Source organism: Rattus norvegicus, chromosome 3 (genome assembly GCF_021556685.1).
Source record: "Rattus norvegicus strain SHRSP/BbbUtx chromosome 3, alternate assembly SHRSP_T2T, whole genome shotgun sequence".
Taxonomy (NCBI): domain Eukaryota; kingdom Metazoa; phylum Chordata; class Mammalia; order Rodentia; family Muridae; genus Rattus; species Rattus norvegicus.
In genome coordinates this window covers 157,457,135-157,470,724 of record NC_141536.1, presented here as the reverse complement: position 1 = coordinate 157,470,724, position 13,590 = coordinate 157,457,135, and the positions used below count along the sequence as shown (strand labels likewise).

Below are 13,590 nucleotides of genomic sequence, written 5' to 3'. Positions count from 1 at the left end.
AAACCCAGTCCCCTTGGTTGACTACCCTAGTTTCTACCCTAATGGGACCCCTAATAATTCTTTTGTTACTTCTAACCTTTGGACCATATATATTAAATAGGCTGGTGACTTTTATTAGAGAAAAAATTAGCGCCGTTAACAATTATTAGTGTTGAGACAACAGTACCGAGCTCCTGCCCCAGAGGACCTAGATTCAGAAGTCCCATGATTAGAATTTGGCACAAAAGAAAATGGGAGAATGAAAGATCCCTGTTTGATATTAGTACAGCCATTTTTTAAGAATGAGAATCTTTTAAGCTGGCCCTTGCTTAGCCCCTAGACGTTAGGCAATAGAGCAGAAAGTACAGAAAGCACATTCCCACCCACTCTCTAGGAAGCTGCCAGACCATAAGAACAGATGGTATAGAACATATTTACTGCAGGGCAATTACAAGGCAGGAAACATCTCCAGGAAACTGACTGACCACTATAGATTGTGCCCCAAGATGAGAAAACCTATATCAAGTTAGATGTCCTTGGTACTGACATAGCTATAGCCTTGTCCTGGGAACTCCAGGAGGAGAAACATCTGCCTAGTTATCCTTGGCACCGAAATAGCTGAGCTAATGAAACTGTGTAATCTTAAATGACTATTTAAGCTGTACATTTCTGTTGTCCTCCTGCGTGAGGAACGTGTCCAGCCCCAATGCATTGGCATCCCAAAGTAAACCTCTTGTCTTACATCAAGACCGAGTCCCGTGTGTTCGTGGGATGGTAGGTGTCCTCAGGACTGGAGTCTCCTCTGTCTGAGGGTCTTTCACTGGGACCTCCGGACAGCAGAAAGTACTCTAAAGAGCGTTATGCGCTCATCCCTGCCTCAACATCACCCCTTTCTAGTTCCTCCTTTTTTATATTGAACAAAAGGGAGGAACGTTAGTAACCGGACATCTCCCACTTGTCCCAGTGACCCTGCGACGGCAGATTACATCATTCCTCCTCTGCGCATGCGCCACATCCCCTAAAAGGCGGTCCTTCTTCCCTCCTCTTTTTTTTCCCTCCACCCTTGCTCACCTCCGCCCTTCCCGGAGGCAACCACTCCATGCCCCTCCCCAATAAACCTCTCAGAGTGGTATCTGACCATTGGAGTGACTTTGTGGCCCATGGACTGTGACTTAGATCATAACAGTAGAAATGAGATGGGACAGTGGCCCCAACCTTATATTTTGGAACTCGAGGACCTTCAGGGTAAGTAATCTCAAGGTTAGGGCTAAAGTCAGTTCTTCAGTGCGGGATCCTCTGGAGCAAAAAAAATACTTGTAAGCTGCCTAATGTGGGTGCTGAGACCAGAACTCATTCTCTGCAAGCATACTCGGAACCACTGAGCCTTCTTTCCAGCTTACCATCCCCAAGCAATTATAACAAGCGCTCCATGCTGGGTGATATTCGAAGCTCCATACTGCAGGACTCCGATGACTTCTCCCATCCACTCCATCACTAATCTCTTTTTTAAAATTATTTATTTATTGTATACGCGGATGCTTGGGTCTGTTTCGACTAAGTGAGCTGGCAGGAAATCAGGCTTCCTGACGTGGGCCCTACTCACGCTCAGCCATCTCACCAGCTCAGGGCATCCCTACCGGGGTGTTGGATGCTACTGGATCAGCCCTAGGGGGTCACCCTGCATCTGGGGCTCCACTCTCCCAGGTCGGCAGCGCATCCTCTTGGCATCTGTGGAGGAACGAGGGTCTCCAGGAAGGCAAGGTGCAAAGGCGCAAAGCGACCACAAAGTCCCTAGCATGCCTGGGATAAAAGGGTGGAGGGATCGGAGAGCTCGGGCCTTTCTGCCCAGGACCCTTCCCGGTTCTCCGGGAGAGCACAGCCTGGGAGCGGGTTTGGGTGAATGGGGCCAGCGCCCTCTAGGTAGCGGAAGTGGCGCTAGCTGTACATCCGTCCCCGCCTCGCAGAGTTAGAAGACAGGCTGGTGCGGGAAAAATGCAAGGGAAAAGTCTTTGCATCATGTAGAGCATGCCGTGGGGCTCCGGGAGTGGCGCCCCAGCGTCTGGGGCCATGAACGTGAGTGGAGATGGAGAAAGCTTCTCCGGATCGGTGCAAAGTAAGTGCCGGGGAGGAGCGGCTGGGGCCTGGCCGGGACACAGCCAGCAGGCCTGGGGCCCGGGGGGCCGGATCGGGGTGACGGCGCACCTTGCAGTCCCGCCCCCCGCCAGCCCTGTCCGTGTGCCAGGCCGGGAGCCTTCTCGAACTCCTGCGGTACCCCCAGGGAGATAGAACCAGGGGAGACCACGCGGTGTAGTGTAGAGACTGTCACCACCTTCTGTGCCTGCTGGGTGGAGTTTGGAGCTCATTAGAGAGGAGGAGAAAGTGGGGTGACCCAGGCCGACTGGTAGGGAAACTTCTGCCTCAGTGGCCCATGTTGGAGCATCCCTAACGGGTTTGCCGGCAGGTTTGCAAAGCCATTCCCCGCACTCAGGGTATGTAATAATGTGAGTAGGAAAGACCAGGCTGGGGTGTCTTGCACTGAGTTTGGGGTTCTGTTATTTTCTTGACATCATATAAACTATTGGTATCTCCATGTGCCTTTGTTCCCCAAAGTATGGGCCACGGACTGAACTGTGGGGACAGCCACCTGGGGCACCAGCATGTGTGTTAATTAGGCTGTTGGGTCCAACCCCTGCAGGTCTCCAAGGGTGGGGCTCGGGATCTCAGGTCTTCTCCTGCTGCCTGGAAGCCCCCAGAAGTTTGAAAAGCTGTGGACAAGGTTCACAAACACCTGAGTTAGTTTCCTAACTGCAGATATTAGAGCCATTGGCTCCCCAAACTTGCCTGGGTGTCTTCTGAACTCTGAACCCCAGTCCCCACCTCATGTGTCTCAGTGTCTTCCAGTGCTATGGACTTAAGGTTGTGTTTAAAGAGGGACGACCCCACCAGATGACCTACCCTGGGATGGGAAATCGGCCCCTACATCAGATAATTTCATCTATAGTGATCCTAAGGAAAGATCTGCCTTGTCCCTGTTTTTGCAGATGGGAAACCCAGGGGTAAAGAGTGACAATTTCAGGGTGCTAAGGAAAGGATTCAAGGATTCTGGAATTTTCCCATAGTTATAAAATATCTGCAGAAACTCCCAGTATTGTACCTGCGTGCACATGAAAAAGCAAAGGAAGGCACAGGCGGCCTTTTTCCGCTCCCTTTGTGGTGTGTGTGCTGAAGGAGTTCACACACGAGAACCACCCTTGTGCCTAGTGGGTCTCAAGGTAAGAGGAAGCATTTGGAAATGTGGTTGGAATGGAGGTAGTTTTCATAACGACTTTTCTGTGGGGCAGGAGACCATCTCTGGGCCTGTGAGGGACTGGGCATTCTGTTCTTCAAAAGCACTTTCTTTTCTACTGACTGTGAGAATGTGGACCCGCCACCGTGTACATTGATGGAGAATGTACGTGGAGGCCAGAGGACAACCTCTGGGTTCTTCATGCACCAGGCACTCTCTACGGCCTGGAGCTTGCCGAGAAGGCTAGGCCACATGGCCAGCAAGCCCTGGGACCCTCCCGCTTCCTCCTCCCCTGTGCTGAGATTACAAACAGTCCTCACACCCAGCTTTTTACAGGAGTTCTAAGGATTGAACTCAGGGCCTGATGTTGCAAGGCAAGCAATCTTCCCGTAAAACCACCCCCCCTACCCCCCCCCCCCCGCCTGGGGCCCTCAGTGAAGTCCTAGGAGCAGTACTGCCCCGGGCCATGACTCCCATCTTGGGACACAACTGCTAGGATGAAATTTGGAGTAGGTTTTCGAGAAGAAACAACTTAGCCATGAAGCTTGTCCGTTTGGAATTAATCTGTAACTTTTCCTTTGTCCCATGAAGTCCCAGGAGGCACCACAGTGCTGGTAGAGCTGACACCGGACATCCACATCTGCGGCCTCTGTAAACAGCAGTTCAGCAATCTCGATGCCTTTGTAGCCCACAAGCAGAGCGGCTGCCAACTGACCACCACGCCCGTCACAGCCCCCAGCACGGTCCAGTTTGTGTCAGAAGAGACAGTGCCTGCCACCCCGACCCAGACTGCCACAACGACCATCAGTTCAGAGACTCAGACTATCACAGGTACAGCGGGAGCAGGGACGGGAAGGGATGCACAGAGGGGGCTGGCTACATCCCCCACCTCTTTGGGCCCGTTAGGAAGGCCTGCTCAGGGTCCCTCAGTCACCAATTAATCATTGTTATTGAGGTGTTGAGACAGTGTTTCTCCATGTAGCCCTGGCTGGCCTTGAACTCAGAGATCTGCCTGCCTCTGCCTCCCGATAGCTAGGATTCATTGTTTTTAACCAGCACCTCTGGGAAACAGCTACCAGACAAGGTGCTAGTTCAGATCATGGGAGAGGTGAGAATTGTCACATGTAAGCAGAACACAGGCCAGGTTTCTTTCTTTCTTTTTCTTTTTCTTATATTTATTTATCTAGTGTATTTGAGTACACTGTCCGTTGTCTTCAGACGCACCAGAAGAGGGCATCGGATCCCATTACAGATGGTTGTGAGCCACCATGTGGTTGCCAGGAATTGAACTCAGGACCTCTGGAAGAGCAGTCAGTGCTCTTAACCACTGAGCCATCGCTCCAGCCCCAAGGTTTCTAAGCCAAACCTTGGATGCTGAACAGGTCCTCAAAGATGTCTGGGGTGGGGTGTGCACATGAGACCTGCGTAAGTATCAGTGTGTGACAAATGACATTGGTGTGTGACAAATGACATCGGTGTGTGACAAAACAAAACCATTGTGTGGATTTCAGGTTTTATCTTGATTTTTAAATCTGTGAATGAACATCTGCCTCCCCTTACACACGTCGGCTCTCTCCATAAACTACAGAGGTTTCAAGGCCTCTGTAGGCCACTATAGGTGTTGATTATAGTGGTCTAGAGGGGCGGGCATAAGCATGTTATCCCAGTGTTGAGAGATGGAGCCAAGAGGACCAGGATGTCAAGGTCATCTCTGACTACATAGTGAATTCGGGGCCAGGCTGGGGCAAATTAATTAAGAAAGAAAGAAAAAAAAAGTACAGAATAGAGCCATAAAGAGTTTGGGGTCTGGGACTGGAGAGATGCCTCAGTGGTTAGGGCTGCTGGTTGGTTTCACAGATCACCCACTATGGGCTGCTTACAAACTCCTGTAATTCCAGCTCCTGGGGAATCCAATCCCCTCTCCCAGACTTTGAGGGCATCTGCACACACGTGTGCCTACACACACACTGACACGTGGGTATGCATAAATAAAAGTAAAGTAAATCTTTTACGTTCCAGAGTGCATGTTTATCTACACAGTGACAGATACACACATCTACACACACCTACACACACTTAACACCTATATAACCTGCATAAAATGAACAGACGGCAGCTTTAAAAATGTAAAATACAGGTCTCCGATATGGTGGATGCTGTAGGTCTTAGATGGTACAATCCTTCTTGATTGGACTACCCTCCCCAGAGGAAGAGAATCATAAATGTGACTGCAATTGAGGTGACTTTCTCTCCAGAAAAAAACAAGTCTAAAGATGAGCATGTTAAGAAAGAGTTTGTAGGGCTGGGGATTTAGCTCAGTGGTAGAGTGCTTACCTAGGAAGTGCAAGACCCTGGGTTCGGTCCCCAGCTCCGAAAAAATGAACCAAAAAAAAAAAAAAAAAAAAAAAAGAAAGAGTTTGTAGCTCAGGAATATAAGCATCCTTCCTATATAAAGAACATCTAAAAACCAACAAAAGTGGAAGAAAAGAAGCAAGTGGAAGAGTCATTATAAAACAGCAGATAACATACAAGGGTGTGCTGAGCACATGGTGGGCGGCACAGGATGAGAACAAGGCAGATTAAAATTAGGCATATGGGCTGGAGAGATGGCTCAGTGGTTAAGAGCACTGGCTGTTCTTCCAGAGGTCCTGAGTTCAATTCCCAGCAACCACATGGTGGCTCACAACCATCTGTGATGGGATCGATGTCCCGTTCTGGCGTGTCTGAAGACAGCTAATTATATACATAAAATAAATAAATCTTAAAAAAAAAACCCACTAGGCATATGTGTTCTGCATATGAAAACCCCTATGCCCTGGACCATTTTGTGATATCTTTTACATTTTAATTCTTAAATTTAAAATCTCAAGTCTCAAAATTTACTGGAATGCTAGTTAGAAGAGACGGCTCAGAGGGTAAAGGTGCCTACCAACAAGCATGATGACTTACGTTTGATCTTGGCAAAAGGGAAGACCCCAGTCCCAACCAAGGGTTGTCTTCCAACCTCCACGTACACGTACTAGCGTGTGTGTGTGTGTCTGTGTGTGTGTGTGTGCGCGCGTGCATGCACATGCGTGTGCACCAGCACATGCATACACACACAAATAAATATGAAAGAAGTAAGTGATAAAATATACTTAAATACCTCTAACAAGTCTGTTTCTAAGTATCCTGTAAAACAGGAGAGCGAGTGAAAGCTGTTCGTTACAGTGTAGACAGGTAGAAAGTCAGGGTGTGATATGTAACCATTAGGAGAGAGATGGATAAACTATGCCAGCCATGTCCACAGTACCTGAGCCTCAGAAAGGTGACCAAGTCTTGTGTGAACAGCAGGACAGGTGTGTACTCAGGTTAACAATGTTGATAAAAGCTTCCAGAACAGGAAGCAAAATCAATGAACGCCCATGGGGGTTATTAGGGCAGAGCAGGGACTGTGGTAAAGTGAGAAAATCATACACAAAGCGGATGTTCTTTATGTCTGCCCAGCAGACATATGTTATATCACACACGCAGAGGCAAGAGGACACCATGGTTCTCTCCACCGTGTGAGTCTCAGGGATTGAACTCGGGTCATCAGGCTTGACTGCAGGCATCTTTACCAGCTGAACCATCTCAACAGCCCAAATGATCAAATTTTTGAGAGTTCACTGGCTAAACAAAAATACATTAATAAGCCTGGCCAAGTCTACAGGCTTCTAGCTTACTCTCAGAGAACATTTACCACCTCGATCCACTGAAGCTGAGGAGTAACCAGCTTCCACTTTATAAACTATTCGTGTTCTGTTTAAAACTTGGGGCATAAGGGCTGGAGAGATAGCTGGGTGGTTAAGAACACTGGCTGCTCTTGCAGAGGACCTGAGTTCAATTCCAGCACCCACACGGTGACTCACAATTGTCTGAACCTAGTTCCAGGGGATCCATGGCCTCCCTCTGGCTTTCCGAAGGCATTGCACAAACACGGTACACATCCTGGTTCACACATACATTTGGTGCCATGGTTGAATTTCACGAGTATTTTTTATGCTCCCAACATATATGCACAGATAGTTTTTGGGGTAGCTTTTAGTACACGCAAATAAATTTTCAAGGAAGTGATCAAGAAAATGCAGAGACAGGAAGTCACCTTGGAGGTGGCCCCCAGAGACGTGCTGTGACCTGTTTGTATCTCAGCTAGACAAGGGGAAACTGCCTGTGGGGAGAGGCATGACCAGGAAGACCCCCACAGATCCAGGGCTGCCCTCAACTGAGTGCTTTGTCCTGTCTCCTCAAGGGCATCTCCCTGAAAAGATTTTGACCTCCTGACCTCAAAACACAAAGCCCCAGGAAGAGCTGAAAAACCCAAATTGTGGGGGACTCCACCTTGTGGAGGCTCTGGGCTTTCATACTGCCAGAGGCCTTTGCAACTCTGACTTCTGTTCCCGTTCATCTGCGCCCTCTGCTGGAAATGCCTTTCCCAGCTTTGCCTGCCTGGTGCTACCTGTTGACAAGTGACAGTCTGCACACACAGGCTCTGGCTTCCCTAGCACAGGCATACACATCTGCAGCAGGGTGAACTCCTTGCTGTTTCTCCAGTGAACCCCATTTCTTAGCACCCTAGTGCCCTGGCAGGAGGTCCTCTGCCGGGGACTTAGCTAATGCTTATGCTTATATCTGAGCTTTCTGAGCTTAGCTTGGAGGCATTCTCTCAAAGAGCATTACACACACACACACACACACACGTACACACACACACGTACACATACACACATGCATGCATGGATACACACACATGCATACCTACACACATGCACACATACATATACATGCACCCATACACACCTATACACACATGCATGCACACAGAGATACACACATGTACACATATACACATGCATGCATGGATACACACACATGCACACATACACACACGCACACATACATATACATGCATACATGCACACACATTCACGCATGCTCCCTCAGACCAGGTTATTTCCCCTGATGAAATGATCACTAGAGAAGCGGAGTCCAGGTCTACCCATGTCTGCCTCAAGAAGTCAAGGTTACAGTCTTAGACTCTGCACACCCAGCACCAACAGTGACAGTGACCTCTGGTAGGAGAATTTGTTACTTGTTGAGTCCAAAGAGCTTAAATGTCCCACCCATAGGAAGCTGACCCCACAACCAAATAGCAGGTTTCTCTTCACCTCCTCTCTGCCTGCGGGTGCCCTGTGGGTTTGCACAACAGCCAGCCCTGGGATCCTCTTGGCACCCAGTTCAGGAATGGTGTAGATGTAATGTCTTAGCCCCGGAGACCCTAAGTCTTGTATCCCACCATAGTCTGACGGCTCAGACCTCTTCATGGCTGGGCTGCCACAGGAACTCTGTAATCGTCCACCAGAGAGCAGGAATGGTTGCGGAGGTCCGTGAGTCGTTCAAGGTGCAGAGTCGAACGTTGCTAACCTCAAGTGACTTAGCTGCCCCTCTCCAGACAACCAAACAGGCTGAATCCTGCTTGCCTTTCTCGGCCACAGTCTCTGGACTCCACACTGACCACCCCGCCACCAGTTTGGACTTAACTGCCAGTTCCGAGATCCACTCGTAGATCAGGGTCCTTGGGGAACTTATTAGATACCAGCACCCAGGAAGCACCTCAGAAGGAATCAGGATTTCTGGGGCAGAGATTCCAACACCAGTGTGATAACTCCCCAGGGGACCCAAGTCTCTGGCACTTGACCCGAGGCCTCAAGACCATAGCTCCTGATGATTCCATGTCTGATACTGCCCTTGATGGAGCCAGGCCTTCTCTCAGGCAGCCCTATGGAAAGTGATGACTGCGCTAGCAGCCTTCCACACCTCATCTCTAACCCTCACAGCCACCCCAGAGACAGGGAAGGAAAAAGCCCCACTTCCCAGATGGAGAAACTGAGGCCAGAGCCAGCAAAATACTCTAGGGAAAGGCCGTATAAAGCCTGACAACCTTAACCCAATCCTGTGGAGGACCCACATGGTTGAAGGAGAAAACAAATTCCCACAAGCTGACCTCTGACCTCTCCATATGTGCTATAGCGCCCACATAAATAAAGACAAAGAAATTGAGATCGGGGAGGTGAGGCCTTACTCCTTACCACTCACTCTCTTCCTGTGTTTCTGCCTGAAGGTGACTCAATGATCCCAGGTGACTAGCACTATCCCCAGAATGACCCCAGCTGGTGCCTGGCCTTCCCCTCCCCACCCCACCTCATCATTCAGAGCAGCAATGGCCATAGAAAATGGGTGGCCTCTGGAAAGAGAGAGAAGATACTCTAAGGTCATAGCTATCGTATCGCCATGTCTCCCACTGGGATGTTCCTGAGAGGGATGGGAGGCACTTCAAAGAAGCCTGACTCTTGAGGCCCACGCTTGCCTTTCAAGAGGGTCGTAGGCATCGCATGAGCTGGCCTGGAAAGGCTGCACACACACTGCCCTACTCACCCCCACCCTGGGACTTTTCCACCACCACAGGGGCCTTCCCATTAGGACAGCTGTGGGACCGAAAGTGGAAGGTCACGTTAGAAAGCCCCACCAACCTGGTTTGAATCCCATGAATCAGGGAAATCCTCCATCCCACAAATGGGCACTGTGGCCCCTTTTGATCCTGAGCATGGTGAGAGTTGAGGTGTCAGTGCGTGGTTTCAATTCCAGCTCAGACCGACTTTAGTGGCTGGAGTACTGGTCAACCCACAGCCACCACAGTTGTTCCTTCAGCTTGGCTGACTTTATGGGGTAAGCATAGAGGTGATCCCATTGACAGGAAAGGAAACTGAGGCCAGTGTCATAGTTAGGGTCACTATTGCAATGAAACACCACGACCAAAGCAACTTGGAGAGGAAAGGATTGCTTTGGCTCACACTTCCACATCACAGTTTATCCTCAAAGGAAGTCAGGACAGGAACTCAAGCAGGGCAGGAACCTGGAGGCGGGAACTGATGCAGAGGCCATGGAGGGGTGCTGCTTACTGGCTTGCTTTCCATGGCTTACTCAGCCTGCTTTCTTATAGAACAGCGATTCTCAACCCATGGGTCACGACCCCTTTGGGGATTGGACAGCATTTACAGGGATCACCTAAGACCACCAGCAAACACATATTTACATTTGCTATTCATAACGGGCAAAGTTACAGTTACGAAGTAGCAATGAAAATAATCTTATTGTCGGGGGTCACCACAACGTGAGGCCACGTATCAAAGGGTCGCAGTGTTGAGAGCCACTGTTATAGGACCTAGGATGAGCTGGGCCCTGTCGCATCATTCTGTAATTAGGGAAATGCCCAACAGGCTTGCCTATAGCCCAGTCTTAAATGGAAATATCTTCTCAGTTGAGGCTCCTTCCTCTGATGACCCTAGCTTGTCTCAAGCTGACACAAAACTTGCCAGCACAGTTGACCCCTTGTCAGCTTGACGACATCACTTTTCAGTTAGAACCTGTCGTTTACCACTCATCCCCAAGATGACACACTAATATCGATATTACGATACAAAACATAAATAACTTTAAAACTCCTGTAGTCCTTATAAATTCAAACACAACAAATGTTCCGTCCAGTCTCTTTAAAATAACCAGTTTCATTTGAAAAAAAAAAAAAAAATCCCAAGTTGCTTTTAAAAGTTACGTCTTTCAGCTGTGGGCTCCCGTAAAAATCAAAGCTCAGTTAATAACTTTAGGAGGGAAGAACCAGTCACAATCAGAACACAGCAAAACCAAACTCCCACGGCGTCAGCTACTCGCCGTTCAGTAATCTGGGGTTCACTCACGATCTGACTCCTCCACGGGGTTCCGGGTGCTTCTCCAGTTCCGCCCTCCGCATCACCCACAGCTTGTCCTCCAGGCTCCGACCGGCTCCACCCCACTGCTGCTGGTCTTGGCGGTCATCCCATGGCAACGGCATCTCCAGAACTGCTGGGGCCCTTGCAGCATCTGGGCTGCACTTTCAGCTGGAACCTCTCCTGGAGCCTCTTCAGGGAATCCAGCCCGGCCAGACAGTGCTATGCCTCAGCTGCTCTCCATGAGCCCTTTCTACCTTCAGAACAAGGACCCTCTGGTGACTCTTACACAACCAAGTCCAGCTGCCAACACAGAGTACAACCTTGGCCCTGTCTGGAGCACAACTTCCCTGTGCTGACTTTCAACAAACACGGCCCAGAAGAGTTTACCTCAATGATGCTGGCTTCTTGTTAATCACCATCGACTGGCAGCTGCTATCCCGGCAAAGCCAGCTTTCACTCTCGTGGTTCTGGTCTCTTGTTGATCACAGCTGATTCTTCAGCCCCAGCTGACCAGAGACCACAGATTCTTCACACAAATGGCCTGCTAGACTCTTTGCTTCCCTGTGAGACGTCACGAGCCTCCACCATCCGCACGGCTCTGAACAGTATCCTCCAAGTTTCCACAGAAAGCTCACCGAGCTCAACACTGATGGCTTTTCTAGGCCCAAGTTCCAAAGTTCTTTCACATTTCTCCCCAAAAACACAGTCAGGTCTGTCACAGCAGTACCCACTATCGTAGTACTGATTTATTTTGGGGTTACGGGGCTGGGGATTTAGCTCAGTGGTAGAGCGCTTGCCTAGGAAGCGCAAGGCCCTGGGTTCGGTCCCCAGCTCCGAAAAAAAGAACCAAAAAAAAAAAAAAAAAAAAAAGAGAGAGAGACAAAAAAAAAACACAAAAAAATCCTCAAAATGTTATTTTGGGGTTCCTAATTCTGCCATCACAAAACACCATGACCAAAGCAACTCAGGGAGTAACAGGTTTATTTGGCTTTCACTTCCACATCAATGTTCATCACAGAAGGACGACAGGACAGGAACTCAAGCAGAGGAACCTGGAGGCAGGAGCTGGTGCAGAAGTCGCGGTGTATACCCAGACGGGTGGAAGAGGTTGTTCCAAGCAGTGGCTTTCATACCCAGTAGGTGTCATTTGAATGCTTTTTAGAACCCAGATCCATGGAGACACCCGCAAATGTCTCATTCAGTAGGTCTGGGATTCAGGCTGAGAATCTGCCATGGTCATGAGTCCTAAGGGCTCCACTGCTGCCAGCTGTGACTGGTCCCCACACATGCTCCTGTGAGCTGCAACGCACAGTCCGGTGAGCCGCCCGAAGAGACTGGTCTTGACAGGGAACAGTGGCTGTCAGAACCCGACAGCTGATTTTAAGCCGTCGGACATCTCAGGACGTTTTCCCACTGAGGATGGTGGAGGCTGGGTTTGCTCACTGAAAGCCATCAGAAGTCAGGTGCCATCTGATGTGAGTCAGTGACAGTCCTGAGGGATGCTAGGAAGGTGCGGGTGGGCACTCCTGGGCGAGCCAGGGGTCAGGGTGTGCGTTTAAGAAGCGTGATAGAGGAAGAATCTGAAGTGATGCATGCTGTCATTAAACCTGATTCTTCCTCCCAGCCCCATGCTCCCAGAAATAAGACTCAGACTCAAAATACATTTACAGAGACCTTGACTATATAGCTAGGCTCTATTCTGAATAGATCATAACCAAAATAACCCAATTATTTTAACCGACATTCTGCCCCATGATACCTGTGCTCAGGCTCCCTGCGTCCCTCTCATCACCTCTTCCGTGACCCTCCTGCCTTTTCTCCCACATTTCTCCCTCCCAGATGTCCCACCTCTCTTTCCTCCCTAAGCCATTGGCAAAGGCTTTTTAACGGACAGGTGATGCATCCATCCAATACACAGGATGTTCTCTGTTCAGGTGCACGGTGGTGGGCGATTCCTGGGTGCGCAGTCTTGTTTCTCATTCGTTCATGTGCACCTGTGTGGGTTTAGACCGTGTGCACACCCCTAGAGTTACGGACGGTTGTGAGCTGCCTCAAGGTTGATGAGCACCAAACCAGGTCCCCGGCGAGAAGAGCCAGGGCTCTTAATCACGGGGCCACCTCTCCATCCGCTCTCACGATTAATTTTAAAGGGGTTCATGTGGGCTCTATGTGGGTTACAGGTCTTTCCCCATGAGGGCAGGGAGTTTGATGCTATTTAAAGACAAAAATCAAGCCAGGGCAGCTGCCCTTCAAGAAAAGACTCAGGAGGTGGAGGAGGATGGGGGAGGAGGGGGGGAGGAGGAGGAGAAGGAGAAGGAGGAAGAGGAGGAAGAAGAGGAGGAGGAGGAGGAAACCACATGTTAAAACCAACATGTAAGAAGCTGGAGGGATGGCTCAGTGGTTAAGAGCCCTTTCTGCCCTTACAGAGGATCATAGTTCAAGTCTCAGCACCCATGTGGTGGTTCACAGCCATCTGTAATTTTCCATCCCAGGGGATCCAATGCCTTCTTCTGACCCACAAGAGTACCAGGCACATACATG

The 13,590-nt window shown here is 49.6% G+C and overlaps 1 protein-coding gene across 2 annotated transcripts in view; it reads left to right on the top strand.

Annotated features, from left to right (window-relative positions):
• The first annotated feature begins 1,059 nt into the window (after nt 1-1,059).
• The window catches only part of Zfp64 (zinc finger protein 64), a 29,563-nt gene continuing 17,032 nt past the window's right edge, over nt 1,060-13,590 (top strand). The window contains exons 1-2 of one of the 2 annotated variants that reach the window (XM_087652417.1): nt 1,060-1,224; nt 3,857-4,096. In XM_087652417.1, coding sequence (XP_087508543.1) covers nt 1,140-1,224; nt 3,857-4,096 — 325 coding nt within the window. In that variant the 5' untranslated portion in view covers nt 1,060-1,139. 2 annotated transcript variants of the gene reach the window in all.